The 19,957-nt window shown below is 34.3% G+C and overlaps 3 protein-coding genes across 4 annotated transcripts; 2 read left to right on the plus strand and 1 right to left on the minus strand.

The window, feature by feature from the left end:
• Positions 1-142: 142 nt before the first annotated feature.
• LOC148957241 (triosephosphate isomerase A-like) lies at positions 143-6,664 on the minus strand. The gene is made up of 7 exons (XM_089115711.1): positions 6,472-6,664; positions 4,336-4,459; positions 2,267-2,351; positions 1,801-1,933; positions 1,551-1,636; positions 733-820; positions 143-473 (listed from the first exon to the last, which is right to left on the minus strand). The coding sequence occupies exons 1-7, from the start codon at positions 6,587-6,589 to the stop codon at positions 355-357; spliced, it is 753 nt and encodes a 250-aa protein (XP_088971837.1). The 5' UTR covers positions 6,590-6,664; the 3' UTR covers positions 143-354.
• A 3,592-nt stretch (positions 6,665-10,256) lies between these two features.
• On the plus strand, positions 10,257-14,372 carry LOC135688263 (zinc metalloproteinase nas-4). The gene is made up of 6 exons (XM_065205040.2): positions 10,257-10,756; positions 11,108-11,167; positions 11,370-11,516; positions 12,083-12,200; positions 12,883-13,070; positions 13,996-14,372. The coding sequence occupies exons 1-6, from the start codon at positions 10,300-10,302 to the stop codon at positions 14,253-14,255; spliced, it is 1,230 nt and encodes a 409-aa protein (XP_065061112.2). The 5' UTR covers positions 10,257-10,299; the 3' UTR covers positions 14,256-14,372.
• A 3,809-nt stretch (positions 14,373-18,181) lies between these two features.
• On the plus strand, positions 18,182-19,881 carry LOC135688334 (uncharacterized). Of its 2 annotated transcripts, none has more exons than XM_065205153.2 (3): positions 18,182-18,452; positions 19,190-19,249; positions 19,610-19,881. In XM_065205153.2, the coding sequence occupies exons 1-3, from the start codon at positions 18,224-18,226 to the stop codon at positions 19,864-19,866; spliced, it is 546 nt and encodes a 181-aa protein (XP_065061225.2). In that variant the 5' UTR covers positions 18,182-18,223; the 3' UTR covers positions 19,867-19,881. The 2 variants fall into 2 exon arrangements, with proteins under 2 accessions (XP_065061225.2, XP_065061224.2); XM_065205152.2 differs by having other exon boundaries at positions 18,185-18,458.
• Positions 19,882-19,957: the final 76 nt, after the last annotated feature.

The raw sequence follows: 19,957 nt of genomic DNA on the forward strand, positions 1-19,957 counted from the left end.
AAAAAATCAGGCAGAGAGCACAATGTTGATAGTGGGTACAATGTTACCTAAGCCAAACAGTTGAACTACCTTCTATGAGTTTGGTTACTGTCTGCTTTGACGAGCATAGAATTTTTCTACCAATCAAAATGTTGAAACTTCGTTCATGTAAATCTTCCAGTAGCAGTTTTTCAAATAAACTTTATATTATCAGTTGATAAAATAGCTTGCATACACACTGGGTGGATTAAATCAATTATCTTTCTAAGCGTTGGATACGTCATTTCAATTCTAAAACAATGAATGAATTCAGCTTTCAATCAATTGCCATTCATTTTGTTATCTGTCTGTGTGTTCGGAAAAAAGCGTAGTCATTTACATTCTAGAATTGATTATTGTAACAAAATCTGGCTTTAGAGATGCTCCTCCAACAAGGAATCCATCAATATCCTGCCTCGCAGCTAAGTCTTTGCAATTTCCACTGTTAACAGAGCCTGAAAAACAGAGCAACATAAGTTAATGCAAAATAAATAGTACAAAGAAATAATCAATACGAGAAAATTCAGACATGATTGTGATATTTACATAGCGGAAAACACCAAAGAGTGTCCTTTAAGATAACAGACAGGACATTTCTACCTAAAAGTTCGACACAACTATGCTCAAAGATGGAGATCCAAGATGACTTTCCCACAGATAAGTTATGATAAATCCATTTTGTTATGATTAACTGACATTTTTCACACCACTCACCTCCATAGATGATTCTTGTAGAGTTAGCAATGTCTACAGACAAGTTCTGTGACATCCACTTCCGCAAATCTTTATGAACATCATCAGCCTAGGTTGACAAAATAATACTTTATTTTATACATTTGCCTCATACAATATGTTTATGTCATTAAACTGTTAGATGCGCAAATTTCTTATTTATAGACCAATCAACAAGAATCAGAGAAAACTCAAGTCTTGTGATTAAATAAAATTCAGCTAAATTTTGTCTACATTTATCATATACTGGTTAAGAAGCATGAAAAGTTAATAGATAATACATCTTTAGAAAAATTTTGTATTTAGGTTTCTCTGCTTTGTGACTCTTTGTCTAAGTTTAAACCAGCAAAAGGTTATTCAAGTCATAAATTATATGTTCAAACAGAGAAAAATTCACAAACATGTTAATCTTGCTTTTTTTTACCAAAAAGCTTTTTCCTTCAAAATAATGCCTGTTCAAGCCAACACAGAATTATTCAATCATTCATTGAGTTGAACTACTTTTCTCTTTGACAGCTAAATATAGCATGTAAAATATTGCAAAAATAAAAAAGTTCCTATCAACAAAGGGCCTGCAAGCCTTGAGATTGATGTGACATATTCAATTAAATTTATCTACAGTTTCATTAAACTTACATGTGTTGTAACACAATTATATCTCATTGACAATTTGTAATCATAAAGATAAAGCTTCTCAAGGAATCCCCTTTTTATATATAAGATATATATTCAAAATAATGTTTTTTGTCTATAGCATCTTAAAAAGGTTCAACAACTAGCATAAAGAAAGTACAATTTACCTGGTCAGGAGTAGCTGTTTTTCCGGTTCCAATGGCCCAGACTGGTTCATAGGCAATCACAACATTATTCCAATTATCAACGTTATCTTTAAAAAGAAAAATAAGTAGATAAGAATATGTTCAAAGGGTAAAAATGTCAAAGAAAGAGTAAAAACAAGTCAACAAATCTTAGTTGATCACATAAACGAGCTGAAGAACAGAATTGTTGTTTTGTACCAATGAGGTATTGATAGAGGTATTTATTTTTTACCTGCAATTGCCTTCATTTGTCTGAAAACAACTTCTTGTGTCTTTCCTGCCTCTCTTTCACTGAGCAGCTCCCCAATACATGCAATGACCTTAATTCCTGCTGCAAGTGCATGCTTTACCTTCTCCCCAATGAGCTACAAGTAAAAAGTTATAAACTATCAATGACCAAAAGAGCATAATTATTTTCAACATCAACAAATCCTTAGCCTGCAAGCAGACTTGACTGGTTTCTCTAGAGATGAATTTAGACTCCTGGAAAACCAGTCGAGTCTGCTTGGCAGCTTGAAAACACACTCTGACAAGGAAAATATATATAACTGAACGCAAGAATAATCACTCTCAAATTAAACACAAGGCCTGTTTCATGCTCACATGACCCCAACAGAAAGCCATTCTATATTTTCAGTAGGCATGTTTCTGGACAACATAAACAAAGAGAAAAACCTTTTTATTAAAAAATATGACACCTCATCCGATTCCATGAAAATGTGTCTCCTTTCAGAATGTCCAAGAATGACCCAATCACAGCCCATATCTTTTGCCATTTCAGGGCTAGTAAAGAAAGTTCAATGGCATAAGAAAATTTCTCCTAATGAGTAATGTAAAGTTATATTTCATTCTCAAGGGAAGAATGTCATAAGAAGTAAAATTTGCTGATAGAGAAAAAGAATAAATTTGTTCTACCTTGCTTACAATTTTACAGATTTCCCTATCAACTATCACTTTTACTATTTATTTTACAGAGTGCTGTCTTACTATTGGCAAAAGAGGGGTCTCAAAAGTCATGTTGCTAATTAAATGTAAATAAGGGAGAATTTACAACAAGGGTTGGAAAAAGCAAGCAAGCCTGCAATCATTTGATGGAAAGAAATGGTTTATCCCCTTTTTGTCACCCTAGCTTACAAGAATTCTACAACCTACAAAGAAAATTTCTATGGTTTGTGGTGCTCACAAGAAGAAAATGATATTTAATACCAATGACTGCAAGAGCAGCAAAACTGACCAAACAATAATTTACAATGTTTCTATTGTAAATTATTATTTGGCTAATTTGGTAGATAAGTTAGCTGTATTCAAGGGAGTTAGAGTGAGCAATAATGTTATGGAGAATTGGAATGGGAATATCAAAGCACAGAAATGAATGTGGAAGAAAATGTTAAGTTCTCTTTATAGCCCTGTCAGATTAGAAGGTACATAGCTTTAAGGCCTTACCCGTAGATGCGGGCTATAGTACACGCCTGCGCAAGCCCCACGCAAAAAAGTTTTGCGAGGGCTTTTTTCCACCCACGCAGTCATTTATAACAACGCTCTCGTTGAATTCTTTATAACAACGTCTCACTCTCTAATGTTTTAACCACTTACCGCTATATATAAGGTTATTCATAAATAACATAGTGTCAAAGAGATATGTGGTTTTTATAAATATCATTATAAAAAGGAAATTTTTGTTTCTTTTGACATAAAATGTTAACAAACTATAGTATTACCTGTTACAACTAGGAATGGAATAGAAAATGATTTGTAGGAAAGGAACAACAGATAGCAAAAAATAGCAAAAATGAGAATTGTTACACAACACTGTCAAGTACGAACTTTGTGTTACGAATTCACTCATTTTTTTATAAGAAACACGCTATGACAACAACAACGACAACTGGGCAATCAGAAAAATATTAAAAAAGTCTCAGAAGTAATTCGTTTTTGCTCTTCAACTCTTCAACAAGGGGTAAGCATTTGGGATTTGTCAAAAACATGGAACTAATCATTCACCCTTTATGAACTCTCTCGTTACTTTCGATCCAAATTTCTGCTTCCCTGTATGCTTTGAGGTTTATGTATGTTATTCGCCAATTTTTATCAGATATCTCTTTTGTCATTTTAAGAAGTACTAATGCACACAAAACAACTGTCTTCTTAAGATAAATCATGTTTACATGTAGACAATAATATATTTTGTGGCTTGTATATACTCAAATATAAAAAGATAAACAACAAATTCTGCAAGGGCTAAATAACCCACGCAGCCAAACCAGCAGGGGTCTTTTTTAGCCCCTGTGCTTTGTATTCCCAGAGAGGCCTGATAGCTTTGGCAACAAAAAGAGAATAGATACCTCGTTTAGGGGGCTTATCGACAATTTGTAGTTTTAGGGTGGGGGCTAATTTGAAGGGGGCTTTTTTGAGGGAGGTTTTTCGTGGGGAGGGGACAATTTGAGGATTAAAGGTAAATGCATGATTGAAAAATAATGAATTGAAATTGATTAAGAAATATTCCAAAAAGGGAAGAAAAACCATTACTGAAATGGAGCATATTTAATGTTTTCAGTTCACTGGACTGCAATTAAAACATCTTGTGGCAGGAAAAAATATGATTGTAGTCTGTAAATAAAAAAATTATTCTGCTCAGCCCCTATGGCAAAATATTTCACATACAGTTTTGCTTAAAAATATACATAGGTAACATTGTAAGGGCAGCATCAACCAATATATACATGTATATATACAAATATGTAAGGTAGTAAAGGACTGCTGCTGTTACCTTATTTCACCAGTAAATGCTCCACTGGAAACTTTGTAGCAATTCTGAACAGCAACTCCAGCATCCTTCCTCAACTGGTTTCTAGTGTATTGAACATATATGGAAGGTGGTGCACAAACAACATCTAAAAGAACAAAGTTTGGCTATTTTAATGATTATTATGATGATAAAAGTGAAAGATTCTTTGTTCATTGATATCACTTTTATTTCCTAAATATATGGTAACTTTGATACAATCATGCAAATTTGACGCATTTCACATCAGCCCCTGAACACAAATAACTTTTGGAGCTGGATTGTTATATCTGATCACTGGAGCGGATCAGGACTGAAAAGGAGTGCATGGAAAAACCATCATTGCAGGGCTTTTCTGGATACATGGGCTATAGCCCGTGCCCATGCAAACCTCCTGCAAAATAAATTTCCAAGGACTTTTCTCTGCCCGCGCAGTTTTTCAAACCATCTTTTGTCTCATTTTAAGGTAAATAGTGTTTAAAGAATTGGCAAAGTGATGTATTTTGCCTTTGTAAAAACTCAAATATAAAAAAATTAACAACAGTTCTGCAAGGGCTAAATAGCCCACAGAGCCAAACTGGCAAGGGCTTTTTATAGTCCACATTGTTTTTCTTCCCGGAAAGGCCTGGTCATCATGAAATTTTTCCAATGATGTACAAAATTTCAATCAGAAAAGATTTTTCATTAAATCCATGCAGGTTTAAAGTCAAAATATGCAAAGTTGAATAAAACAAACACTATATTACTTGAAGTTATTTTTTTGTAAATACTCTTTTCTAAACATGGGCCACATAAATTTTTTCAAAAGGGCAAAGTAGCTTGGTGGAAAAAATTAACATTTTTTAAGATCTGACTAGGGGGAGATTGTGAATATAGCATGGAAATTGTACAAAAGGGTCCCAAGAATTTCTCATCAAACAGTTCTAAAGAATTCCTCATGAGCTTTTCCCAACTTTGCAGTAGCTTGAAATTGCACTAGAGTGCTTTGACCATTGTGTGGAAACTTGTTACTTTCCTGGATAACTTGCAAAATATAATAAACAAGGATGCTGTGGCAAGGGCAGATCTTGGCATCGAACGGCCTGTGGGCCACATCTGGTCCTTTTTGACATTTCTGTCTGGCTGTGAGTTTGTGGTGAATCAGAACATGAACTTTTGTAGAAGTATTTCCCCACTTGACATACACCAAACTTTTATATTTCTATATAAAAATTTACATATTATCTCAATTTAACATTGGGAGAAAACTAAAATTTTACATTTCAATATTCTCATTTTCTGGCCCTCTAAAACAGCCCATGCTTCTCATATGACCCATTGTAAAAATTAATTGCTCGCCCCTGGCTAGCGGTTATCACTCCCTAAAAGCTACTTTGTCAAATGATTTGTACGAAAATGTGGTCTTAAGCCCCTTAAAATTGATTCCCATTGTGCCCTTGAGCATCAGTATGAATTGGAAAACTGATAAAAAGTTGTTACTAAGGATGGTAGCCATTAATGTCCAGTCTGCAGAATTTGACTTTTAAAATCATATCTCGTGCATGAAATACTAAAATATTGAGTGTTTAGGTGCAAAGTTGGAACTTTGTGTACACTTAAGTAATGCATAAAGTTTTTACCTTTTTAAAATTTGTTTGATGTGTTTGAAACTTACATTGAACTAATTCAAAATCATACCAAATGTGCACTATATACAGACTATTACTTGCAAATAATTGCAACATTTAGCTTTTGTCTGAGAGAGTGGCAAGGTTTTACAGCTAGAAAGCAGATCAACAATTAATTGATAAACTTGAGCCCAAACACATGGATTAAGATGATAATTAATTGTTGCTTTCAATTCAGTATTGAGTTACTTTTTTGCAGGTGGTATTCAAAGGTGGAAGAATAATAAAAATTAAAAATTATAGTGAACAAAAGAAAAAACAGGATAGAACAGTTGTCTCCAAGTTCAGGCTAAAAAATATCAATGTGCTAGTTGTAGCAAAAATGTACTAAAGTAAACTTAACTTGCCGTGATCATAACCTATTTTTTTATATTAAATCTACCCGAACTCAATTTTGAGGGCGTGTCCAGTACTCTTAGGTACAATTCCCTAGCCAAGTCAGTAGTGACCTTACCTACTTTCTCTGCGTTATAACTGGCATCATTCATAAACTTCAAAATTTCATCTACTTTTGCCTTGCTGCCATTCATCTTCCAGTTGCCGCCAACAAAAAATTTCCGGTCACTTGCCATCTTCTCAAACGTTTGAGTCACAATAATAAAAGTTTGCTTGGAAGGAAGGTTGTGAAGAAATGGAAAGTTATTTTGTCATAGCCTCGTTTTCGAGAGCCTCGCAGAAACACTAAAATGAATGCAAATTTTATAAAACAATAATGAGAGCTGAGATGTCCAGCTTTTGTTTGAATTTTGTTGAAAAATCTATTCTTATTGAAACCAGCTCACACTTTATTCATGGAACTTGCCTATGAAGTAATGTGGCCTGTTCCACTGAAACAAAAATTAACACAAATTAGCTTCTTTGTATCTGAAATTAAGTTTCTTATACAGTAGTAACGTCTTACACACATTGAAGATGTTGCGATTAAGTTATTTTCAGTCATCACTTGCAACATAGCTTTACAGGGTTAACTCCGTTTGATATTGGGTTAGCTAATACATGCAACATCTCTTTGGCATACTATTTGTAAATCGGCCCAAAAGTTTCGAAGACAGTACTGGCCTAAAGAACCCCAGAGTTTTTTAATTGCCATTTAATGCTTAGACACCTTTATAATTTTAGTTAATTTTCCAGCGTAAAATTTTAAGTAATTTCTAAAGCCTTGTTTTGAAATTAGGATCCATTTTTTCTGTTGTCTCTATGCTTTCGAATTCTTTTATAAGGTAAGTTACGATAAATAGTCATTATTGTGAACCAAGCTGGCTCGACAATAGTGCATAATTGCTATTCTTTTACCAAAACAGGATATTCGCATTTAGTCACCTTACTGCTCAAAGGTGCAGCGGCGACGCCAAGGTGGGGGGGGGGGGGCTATGCGAAAAAAATCCCTCTCGCCACTTTTTTTAAAACATGATCTACATATTTTTTCTAAAAACAGATTAAAAAGCGCTAGGTAGGGGTAGATCCTATTTCTTCAATTTCCTAAGGAAATTAGCACTGAAACGAAGCAAAATGGGCGTGGTCAGCATTACCCTCCCACTCGGCAATAGCTGGCGCCGCCACTGGATAAGTGCTCAAGATTAATGTATACCCTATGTAGACTGAGTGTGTACCTTCTGTCCTGGACGTACGGTGATGAGATATCATACCTTCTCCCTAAAGTCCAATGTTAATATCCCTATTACTTAATACTTACGCACATAATAGGTTCTAAATCTTTGATTGGCTGAGCGGCCAAAATTCTGCATATCATATTGACCAATCAGAATTCAAGAGCATGACAACAAAAGTGCCTCGCATCTAGATTTAGGCCTATTTGGGATGTATTTACCACTAAATGAACGTGAAAGATAACCTAATTTTTGAAAAAGAATTGAGTCTTTGATAAATTTGCGAAGAAACTGCCGTTGTACTCAGTAAAAAGTGGATTGGGGGGGGGGGGGGGCCTAGTGGACTCAGTCCCATTTTTAAAATTTAGAAAGATTGTTTTTTTGGGAAGGGCTGAAGTGAGGTTATATTTGGTTGGACGGACTCTGTGTTAGAAACCCTCTACTTTAATATAGATTTGAAACACAAATGCAAATATATTGGATGTGGTAAAGGTGTAGCAATGGGTTAGCCTATTAAGTCTGTCTACAGCACAGACCCCCTTCCAAGCTTCCTAGGACGTCACCCCTGCATATGGATATCGTCAAGAACCAAACGCCTCACCCTAACTTCTCAAATATTTGCAATTAATTCATTATGATATTGTTTTATCATCTTTCAAAGGTTTTGCCCCTGTCCTTACTGTGTGCAGGTGTACAAGAGGGAATATCGAAAACCCCCTAAACCTTCGTTCAGTTTTCCTTTCTGCTCACATTGTAATTGTGTTGAAATCGACTTTTACACTTGACCTTTCTCAGGTGTTGTCCATTAGCATTTATCAGAAAACAGTTTCTGCAGGTATGACCTGGCGATTGAAGCTATTTTCAAACAAACGATAGCATCATTTCAAATCATTTAGGATTTTCTATATGGCGCACAAAATGGCGAAAAGTATTCCAATTTTTCATTTTCAAATAGTTGAACATCGATAGACATGTTATGAAATCTATTAAGAATGAATAATACTTTATTAAGGACGCAAAGAGAAAAGTCAATATATGTTGCTTCTATACATAAAATATAAAGCACTGTGACTAGTAAAAACAGTAAATATTCTAATACACATGTAAATATTCTTCTTAATGGTCAAATTTTCCTCTTTGGACTTAAAATTTTCTTTCTGATTTGCTCCCAAATATATTTAGGAACATATATAGAATTTTTTGAAAAAATCTTACCTGGCTCCGGTAAAAGGATATAGAATTCGGTTTATCTGCTTGATCTAACTTTCACATTAAAATGGCGCCCATAAGCCAATCTCATAGCAGCACACAGAGAGGGAAACAATGCATTTGAGGGTAGATACAGTGAATAAAAATGCATTTCAAATTAGATGATGGTTTAACAACAGCTACATACTCTAAACTGCTTACTTGACTGTTGATCTGTGTACAATGGTATTATCATCGATGCCAATTCGCCGTTATAGTTCAGTTTCAAGATACAGCAAAGGTGATACTGCTTTTACTGATACATACTGTATATAACCCCCAGAATATTCTTGATATATTCTCAAACTATGATAAAAGGCCAGGTAAATAAAAAACATTTCCCTAAAAATCTCTCCTATTTCATATTTTCTCATTAATTCTTTTTTCCTTCTAATAAATATTTTCTTAATAATTCATTTTCAGTGCTTCCTCTTGAAAAAAAATTTTCTAATCAAAAAGGAAATTTTAGCATTTTTAATGCTAAAATTTCCTTTTTGATTAGAAATTTTTTTTTCAAGAGGAAGCACTGATTTTAAGGCTTAGAAAAGATAATCATTTGTCACGACTAGAGTTCTAAAAGGAATTTTAGACGATCTTGGCTTCCGCTTAAAGTAGCTAGAAGGAATATAATACGGGTGACTAGATGTTAGAATGTAATTTGAATAGAAGAAGGAATCTTATTTCTACATGTTTGTAAATTGCTTATACTATAAATATCATGATTTCAAATTCTGTGTGAAAAAAATTGGGTTTGAATGACTTTTTCATGTAATAGAAAAGTGTCTAGCAAATCTAAAAATTGCAAATTATTGTTGCATGAATAAGATGAACCCAGTTGAACCTTATAAATCTCAGTTGAATGTTATTATTATGTTTAATGAAAATATTATGTTTTGACGGTTAATCTTTTCAAGCTTTTTAAACACATTCCTAGATGGAAGAATTCTTTCTAGGTGAAACATGGCAAAAGGAGAGAGAAACACCGATCTAAAGTGACGTATTTCTTCAAATTCTTCAAGGTCTTTCCATAGTCAAGATATTTTAATTTTTCATTAAGAAATTGTAACTTTCTTATCTTTCTTAGATATAGGTTTGTGCTTATCCACTACTGGTCCCAGCGTAATTTCAAACTCAATCTTTTCTTTAGTTGTAAAGTGAAGCCAGCATGCTGAGCTCATAACATTGTGAGTATTCCTTAAAACCGTATCAAAAGCAGATTAAACTGTAAACCATCCACTATACTTTGGCAGGTTTCTGTCTGTAACCTTACTTACAAAGGAAAGAGACTTATAAACATTGCATTGCATTTGAAATAAACAAATGCGTGTTGAATTGCGTAAGTGAAGCAAACAGCATGTTTTAAGGATATAAAAGGGAGATCGAAGTGGCATATTCATACAGGCATCTGTAGTGGGAGGACGAAGATAATGAGATTTTTCGTTCTGACCCTTGCCTTTTTGGCGTCTCTCGGCTTTGTTTTTAGTTCTCCTGTGCCTGAAAAAAAAAATGACGCGAAGCCACCACCGATTAGCCCTGTCGGTTTTCCTACAGATTTGGCACAGCCCGTTGAAGCTCCAAAGATAAGTGAGGATGACAAATCAAGCAAAGGCGATCAAGAAAAACCTAAAGAAGAGGAAGAAGACAAGGAAGAAGATAAGGTAAAAGATAAGGGAGAAGACAAGGAAGAAGACAAGGGAGAAGACAAGGGAGAAGACAAGGGAGAAGACAAGGGAGAAGACAAGGGAGAAGACAAGGGAGAAGACAAGGGAGAGGACAAGGGAGAAGACAAGGGAGAGGACAAAGGAGAAGAAAAGAAAGGAGAGGGCGACAAAGTAGAAGAATACAAAGAGGATAAAAAAGAAGAGGGTAGTAGTGCTGACGATGGTAAAGATGATTTTATTAATGAAATTTATTATATTTTAGTATAACCAAACATTGACTAAAAGAACTTCACTCATATAGCAGAGAAATCTGAATGAAAGAAAATTGGTTTCTTGGTAACCTTTCTATACCTTCAGCTGTCTAAGAAGCTTTTCACTATTTTTTCTTATACATATTGTTTTTTATCTTTATACCAATCAATTAAAAGATATCAGTGACCGGGCAATTAAACTGCTAAGCAGAAAGAAGAGATAACATGGGATGAAATAGGAAGTATGTGATGATCATATAGCGAAGTAATCGAAAACGACAGTTTGATTGACTGATTAATCGATTGATTGTTACACTTTGCAGTGCCCGATTCACCAAGAACAGAAAAGGAAGAAGAGGAAGAGGAATCGGCTGAACTTAACCGTAAGTTTCCAGAATGCGTAAAAAAAGTAGTAAATACTCAACAACCTCCTACACTAAAGTTAGTAACAAATTTGCCCAAAATTGAAGTCAGGATTGTCAATTTGTAATTTTCATTTCAACGTATGATGACTATCCTTTATTTTAAGATAGTTGTAGCTTTAATTAAAATCATCAATAGTGATGCATATACCTTTTGCTCTAGCCGACCTTTTTGAGGGAGACCTTAAACTACCACAAAGTGAGATTGACAGAATCAAAAACAGCACCATTTCAAAAAAGGATGCAGTATCGGCTGTCGCAAGAAAATGGCCAAAGAATATTGTCCCATATGTTATTGACAATAATGTTGGTATGTCTCCATTTTTATTTTGATATCATTCATTGGTCAAATTTTTACCTTCCTTTTGTCACATGAAGTAAGTGAACCAAGAAGACAACTACTTTTTCTTTAGAGTGGGGTGGGGGGGGGGGGGGTTGAAAATAGCAAAATCCTTTATTTCAAATGCACTATCCACTTTGTTTCTATGGTTTTCAAACGATAGTGTCCTTAATAATATTTGGTTTTTCGAGATATCAAGAAACCAATAGGCCTAAAACATTTACAAAATATTACACCTGATTATCATCAAAGTCTTTTGTAATTCATAATGAATACTTTTGAAACACAGTAATGTTTAGATTTATTTGCATCATTTTGAAATGTAAATGCAAGGCGTAAATGCTTCAGCACTATTTATGCTATGGGTTGCTGACTAGACCTTGTATCAAGGCTAAAGAAGAGATATTATACTTACTCAAGAATATGTTTTTTTGATAAAAACCAAGAAAATACTCTAATGATAAAATGATTCTAGAAAAAAAGATTTACCCTGAAAAATATTTTATTGGCCCTCTGCACCGTTCTCTTCAAATTAGATCAAAGAACAACACAAGTGATAATGAAAGCTATTGGAGAATTCAGAATGAAAACTTGTGTAAGGCTTAAAAGGAAGAAAACGACAGATAAGAATTACGTAAGATTTATTCGTGCAAAGTAAGTAGTCATTTGATTATGCTATATGTATAAACAATTTTTTTGCGGTACAGAATTTGAAAATGGCTTTGAAAAAAGCAAAAATTTTACGACATACTAAAAGCATTTCGTCTGACACTCCTCAGAGCATAAAACGTCAGAATAGGTTCCGAAAAAACACGATGGAAAATATGTACCCAGTTGTGGATCGAAATAGGCCAATCAGAAAAACGCAAGCACAAGACCAGTATAGTTGACCAATCAGTGCCGCGAGCCTAAAGAAAAATTACCAATGGAGTCCAAGAGAGAAAACGAACTCATTTTGTCTACACAATGGCGGCTTTTTCGTTTTTATGTAGATTGACTCCAAAACTGCTAGATGGAATAAAGTTTTAATTCTGTAACGCCCTTTAATTTACGTGTTAGGTAGAAAGGCTGGTTTCCTGACTGTTCAGCTGTTCTTGATTCTGTCTGCTCAACCACACTAAAAAATCTTTGCAATCGAGTGTTAATCTAAAATATAGCACAAAAATCAATTTGGTTGATAACTTTTTTCTGCAAATCTGAGAAATTTTTATCAAGATTTGCCTCATAATTCATTGGCCACTTCAGGAATTACTTTACAATATGCAAAATAGCAACTTTTGTCCCGCTTACGCGTTCCTTGTACAGTACTGCACCAATCGTCACTTGTACATTATAGAGGATGCTATTCAACTTCTATTGGAAAAAGTGCTAAAAGAGGTGCTCAGTTCATTTCAATTGGCAAAGGTTGTGAGTATGTTGGAACAGTGATACATGAAATCATGCATGCTATTGGGTTCTTCCACGAGCATACTCGCCTTGACAGGGATCAATTTGTTAAAATCCATTGGGACAATATAGAGAAAGGTATGACTAATCAGTCTGTAAAAAAATTGATGCAAATAAATGGAAATCCGTAAAGATTTAGATATAGATTTATAATTCATGACTTTGCATCTATGATGTTTTCCTGAACACACTTTGACATATTCAAGCTAGCGGAGCCATATTACAAAACATGGATTTAATACCGTATCATACAGATGTAGCCAAATATGGAACACAGTTCCAAACGAAATAGAATACATACTCCCCAACTTTACTCAAAAAAGATCTCAGAATTTTCATCGTTTAATTGTACTTTTGATCTTTGCAAAGAATCTGCAACATCGATTATATTTGATTTGCATTACATTTAAAGTTGGTAGTTTAAATTAGTTGGTTTTAATTAGCTTAAGTATAGCTAGAAATTTTACCAACTTAAGAAAGAAAGACAAAAGCTAGGTTTGGAAGAAATGTAAAAGCAATTTAATGACAGCTAAACCTTTAATTTTCATTTTGCAAAACAAAGTCGCAGACAAATTAGCGTGAAATTTTGCTGCACATTTATTGAGTTTAGTTGTCAACTTTGAATCCTTTTGAAATTTTGATATATTTTAGTTTTCATTCTGCTTTGAACTGGGTGAAGGTATCTTTGATTTATCTAAAATTCTGAAGGTGAGGGTAAGCTCTTATTTCTCAGATCTCCCGAAACTGTAAGTGTAAACTGGAAGCACTATAAAGCAACAGTCCAGGGTCAAATCTAACTGTTTGAAAAATTGCCAGAAAAGCAGAATGAATTTTGCGAGCATGCGCGAGAAAAAAATAAGAGAATGTCGGCCTAAGTTGAAAACATAACTATAGCGTTTTCAGTCAACATTTCAAAATACCAAAACAATCTAATTTTGAAGCAAGATTTGCATCAAGAGACTTCATCGTCATCGAAATAATCGAATTAATTTTTCTGATGCAGGACGTGAAGGTCAGTTCCAGAAATATGCCCATGGTGCTGCGGACTATCTTGGAGAACCATACGACTACGACAGCGTGATGCACTATCCACGCGATGGTTTTGGAATCAAAGTGAATGGAAAACGTTTAACAACGATTGTGCCAAAGAGCAAACCATGGAGAAAGATTGGTCATAGAGGTGGTTTTAGTTATATTGATCTCAGGCAGCTCAACAAGCTTTACACTTGCAGAATGAGGAGAAGAAAACCACGAAGACAGTAACAGATTTCAAAATACAGAGAACACTGAGAAAAGCAAAAACCTGCGATTACTACATTTACGTTATTCCTGTCAATTTTTCTGGAATTAACACCTGTGTACAAGATGAAAGGCTTTATAGTTGTGCTTATTCCTTTGGGTCTTGTTCTTGACAGTTGCAGTTATATAATCCATGTGAATGAAGCTAAAATTTCTTTATAACTTCCTACCACTGCTCCTCGGTGATTCATAAAGACTGCCAATTAAAATAAAAAAATCAATAAAAAAAACAGGTGAAAAACCCAAGTGACAGAGAAAAGTATTCAATGAGAGAGAAGGAAAAAATATTTTCTCCTCTACAGTTATGAAAACCTCGTAGTCCACATACCAAGAAATTTTTTTGATGCCTCCGTTATTCTAATATATACTGATCATTCTTCTTGTATAATCAAAACAAAGTCACCTGTACTGGTAGATAAAAGCTTAGCCTTTGTCAAACTGCAGTCATTGATTGGGGAACAGGTATTGAACAGAAAAATAACTTTCAGTTTAGCTCAAAATCTATTATAAAATGTAAACTGCTATTAGGAAATTACCGCTGTAAACATTAACTTCGTTTTCTAGAAAGGGGGTGCAAAATTTCAAATGAATATGCTTGATCAGGTTTCAAATCATTTGCAAATTAGCAATCACACATCTCAAATTCAACAAAAAAGACATTAATAGAGAAATTCAGAACAAAAAAGTTATTTTTATTTGTCATATCGAAGTCAAGAGACTAGATTGTCTATATTACTTTTAACGATTGAACCAATTTGGTTGTGAACTGGTTGCTACTATAGTCATCTACTGGTCACCATTAAATTTATGAATTTTTTGTTGTAAATGTTGAATGGGAACAGCTTGTAGGGGAAAGGAGCGAGCAAAAGCTTTCTAAGGTGTGAGGTAACCCTTCACCCTGGAGTGAAAGAGCATGTGCAACAATGATTAAGTTCTATGCGCACGATCTTTGAATCCAAGAAAGGGTTGGCCATACTCCTTTAAAATTTTCTCTTGTTCTTCACGTCAACGATTTGAGTATATGTAGAAGCATTTTTACTGTGCTCTAATTGATTACCAAAAAATATTCTCTACTTGTCTATAAATGTCTAAATGAGGGTTCGCTGATAAGCTACCGAGAATTATCAACGAAGCAATAAATTATATGTTATCTGGTTTTGCGTGGTACAAGAATTTTTTTTAGAAAAATAAGGCTCAGGGTTATTACTCATCATCTTAATTTTTTCACTGCTTTTGGCAATAAAAGTTCAACAAATAATCTGAAATACCACGTTGTAAAGAAACATACCTCACAAAGCTTAACATAGCATAACATAAAACAGAACACATAGTTAATCGCAAGGGGGTCTTTTTTCTGCAAGACAGAAAATCTTAGTATATCTGAAAAGAACTGAAAAAAGGTTCCATTTTGAGCTCAGCTTTAAAATTGTCATTTTTTGAGACGTTTCGCAAGATTGAAGGTAATCAGTAACATGGTATTTTTATATAAGGGCCCAGTTTCTTTTATTTTTTATATGAGGGCTCAGTTCGTGTAAAATTTATATACGGTGACACGATGCAGCCAAATTTCTTCGACCAGCAGCCAATGTGCACATGCACGTGCAAGAATATCGTAATTGAAACTATTAGTAATAGTTGCAAGGGTATTTGGAACGAAGAGAAATTTAGTTTATAACTTTTTCCGTAAATCGCCGGTGACTGTAAATAACATTTTCATATTTCAGCCACCAGGGCTTGACAAGCAGTTTATGCACAGAATCACAAATAATTTCAGGCAGATGATGAAATATTTTACGTAGTTTTTTGCAAAAGATTTCATTTTGACAAATATATTTTATACACTTTTGAAGATAAGGTATTTCAAATCTTTTTAAATTTAATCATTAATGTTTTCATAAGATTCTCAATTTATTTTGAAAAGGAAGATTACACATTTAATAGGCTCGCTACAACTTAAGGTGCAAGAATCTCCATATCAAACTTTCATTTCATTATATTTCAGTTTCCTATTTTTTTGAAGAGTTTAGCAAACAACGTGAATTAACTGTGAGATTCAAATGCATGCTGAAAATATATCTTGTAGCTAGAAATCATACAGCTGTAGCGTAACGCAGTTTAGGGTACCTTAGTCCGATAACTAAAAGCCCCCGACCAAATGTGGCCCCCGACCAAAAGGGGCGCCCAAATCATTTTCATGCTCTACTTTGCTCAAGCTCTACTCCTTTTCAAGAACTTTTAAAGCTCTTCGACTTAAGCTTAACTCTCCTCTCCTAGTTAACAAAGCAAATTCTTATTGAAAGATTGGACTCTTGAATGGGACTTTCTTGCAGTCTGTCAATGAGGGCCCGTCTCAGGTCCCGTTCCACCACTGATAGTCAGTGGAAATTCAGAACCAACAAGAGTCTTATTAAAATCAAGACATTAACACAAGCATTACCAAAATGAAGACAATAAGTTTAGAGTCATAGAGGCAAATGTCAAAAAATAAAGTTGCTCAAAGGACTTTGTGAAGCAGGGGCGTAGCTAGTGGGGGTGGGGTGTAGGGGGTAACACCCCCAATTCCTCGTGCATTTTTACAAAACCCTTGGTTTGTCGGTAAAATCAGCTATAAGTAGGTGAAATAGCACCTAAATTCTTCTCCATCTGTGACTTCATCGGTAAATTTTTCTATTGATGACCCTCCACCCCCCTAACCAGGAAGATCAAGCGACGCCACTCTTGTGAAAGTTGCAGGTTTTTCCATGAATTGTCTTGGTTGCTGTTTTTATCTAATTTTTCAAATTACACGACAATTTGTTGCGTTCAATTAGAAGTTCTGATGTCTTCGTAACAACTGGTATCTCGCACAATAGTTTGCAGTATTTTCTGTAAAGAAATTTTACTAGTATTTTACCTAAATATCTACCTAGAATTTGCAAGTTTTCAGATATAAGAAACTGTTGATACAAGCTGTTACTTGTGCTTCTTATGGTGATTGCATTAAGCATAAAACTCGAAGAAACAACTTAGAGCAGTGCTTATCTCTGCAACAAAGCAATTACAAAAAAACATCAATTATAGAAAATATATAAGCAAATAGGTTTGTTTGATAATTTGCTTCATATAAAGTTCTACTACACTTTTTTTAATGTAGTTTCTGGGAATCTTAAAGACGTGTTCAAGACCACCCAGTTTTCGTTAGCAAGTTGACATTGGCGGAAAATAATGATAAAAATGTTTAAAAGGGTTAAGATACGTAGAAAAGATCTGTTCTAAACATTTCAAAGCCATTCATCGCCTTCCTGTCCTAGCCACCTTCTCCGAAACAGTTTGCCAGAGGCTTTTAAGCAGGACAATGGAGTAACGCAATTCGTGAGATTTAAAGAATCTTATGATTAAGAATTGATATAAAAATCGTGTATAGAAATAATATCAAACAGTCAAGGGCAACCTACTGCCGCTTATTATGATTTTGAAATTGGTAGGAGCAAAGTATTGATAAAATGTACCTTTAAGCAAAAGACCCTGATATGGACTCATCGAAAAGCTGACGAAAATTTTGAAAAGCGCTCATGATCTGAACTCATAGATTAAAAAGAACATTTTGCTAATGAGAAACAGGCTGGAAAGTAATCGAGGATGAAAATTTTCAGAGATCTAAGATATTCTACTATAGGACTACCAGCCGAAAAGTTTTCTCTTGTACGTCAGTTCCATCAGGTAGTTACAGGATTAAAGTAGCGAAATATTTTGCATTTATTACCTGGTTTGTTTAACCTACTTTGACATTTTCTTGAAATAATGAGGTAGAAATCACAAATTAGATTAAATATCAATTACTTTCAATATTCGGGTGACTGGCACTAAGCAAACAGCTACCTGCAGATGGATTATTTAACCAATAGGTGGAACATAGAACTCATTTTGACATCGGCATCGAGAAGAGAAAGACGATGAAGTTCTTCATTATTTCCAGTGTACTCTTAGCAACATTTTACCTGGCTAGCGGTGCTCCTGCCCCAGGAAAAAGTGTTGCTGTCAAAGTTCCAGAAATAAAACCGATTGGGTCTTCCAGTGAGGATCCGCAGCAAAAGCCAGGAGACGTCCAACCACAAACGAAGCCAGATGGTGAAGATGGACTGGGTGGAGAGGAAATAAAAGAAGACGAGGAGAAAACAGAAAGTAATGGTAATATACAATGCAACTTTAAAATATTGTATACAATGCAACTTTCTACAAAATCTATCAATGTTAGACACAATGAAGTTTTACAGCAATTGAAATTTTTTTTTTGTGCTTGAACAAGAGTAAATGTTACGACTGGTTTTGGAAAAGTGACGAAAGAAAACATGTGAGTAGTTGAAAGTGAATGAAATAACAGATCCTGTTTGAGTTTTAAGAACAATTGCATGGTTCATGCCTAGCTTGGCTAGGAAAACGTGCTTCTTCTCTTTACTAGCTTGACAAACTTACGTGTGTGAAACGTAATATAAATTACGTTAGAAGTAAAATAGATGATTATAAAGAGTAAATATAACTATAGATAAAATATATTTAGATATCCGAGGAGCAAAATAGATAAATTTGCAGAGTAAATATGAACTATTTTTGTTGAAATATGGTAGATATTGGCCACATTTCCAATGTTTGTATCATTGCACAGGAAGAGCTATCCTAATCACTACAAAAAATGTTTTTAAGATCACAGTTGCTATTATATGATCATAAAAGAAATGATTTCAGTTAATGATAAATAAAGTGCTTAAAATTGCTTAAAATTTAGCATTTAGTTATACAATACAATGTGAAGCCATTCTTTGCTTACTACGATGCCTTATAATGCAGCATTTGATTTGGCTATAGATCCACCAATGAAATCGATAATCTTTTAAATAAATATACTTATTTTATTTTTTCAGTTTTTAAAGGGCCAGAAACAACAGAAGAAGAAGAAGAGGAAGAAATTGCAGAGTTGAACCGTGAGTGACTTGTTCCTTAGGAAATATCCTTAGCAAATTCTAAATGGATTAATGACTCAGTAAATAAGTGAAATATAATAAGATATGTGAAAGTATGCAGAAAGGTATTATGAATGACCAGTATATTCAAAACTTGCAATTAGAAGAAAAGAAATATTTAGAAAAATACTGAAAGATTGGTGAAATAAAGAAAGTATGTAAGAAGTACGGCGATGAAAAATCAAGATCTACAAGTAGAGGCGCAAAAAAAGGTCAAGTAGTTTATGAGTTGGGGTATATATATTTCGGGCACCCTTCTAAAGTTAATCACAATCGAAAGATAGATTCTTGTTCTCTAAATTTCTTTAATCAATTTTTTAGCTGATCTGTTTGAAGGAGACTTGAAGCTCACAAAAAGCGAAATTGACAAGATCAAAGACAACACCATTTCAAAGAAGGATACCATTGCCTTCGCAGAAAAAAAGTGGCCTAACGCCAGAGTTCCCTTTGTAATCGATGCAAAATTTGGGAAGTATCAGTTTCGTTCAATCATCTATTATTGTTTTTCATACAAAAGATGCTTTTTTCCATCAAAGGTGCAGTCACGTATTGCTATGACAACTGAAGTGTACTGCTAAATTCTTCAAGCAGACTAAACGATTTCAATTAACTTTATACCTTTGTCTGCTATATTTGGTAGATTGAAATTCATGATTCTTGAATGCCACA

This window comes from Rhopilema esculentum, unplaced genomic scaffold (genome assembly GCF_057945365.1).
Source record: "Rhopilema esculentum isolate cy_ngs unplaced genomic scaffold, ASM5794536v1 HiC_scaffold_36, whole genome shotgun sequence".
NCBI classification, from domain to species: domain Eukaryota; kingdom Metazoa; phylum Cnidaria; class Scyphozoa; order Rhizostomeae; family Rhizostomatidae; genus Rhopilema; species Rhopilema esculentum.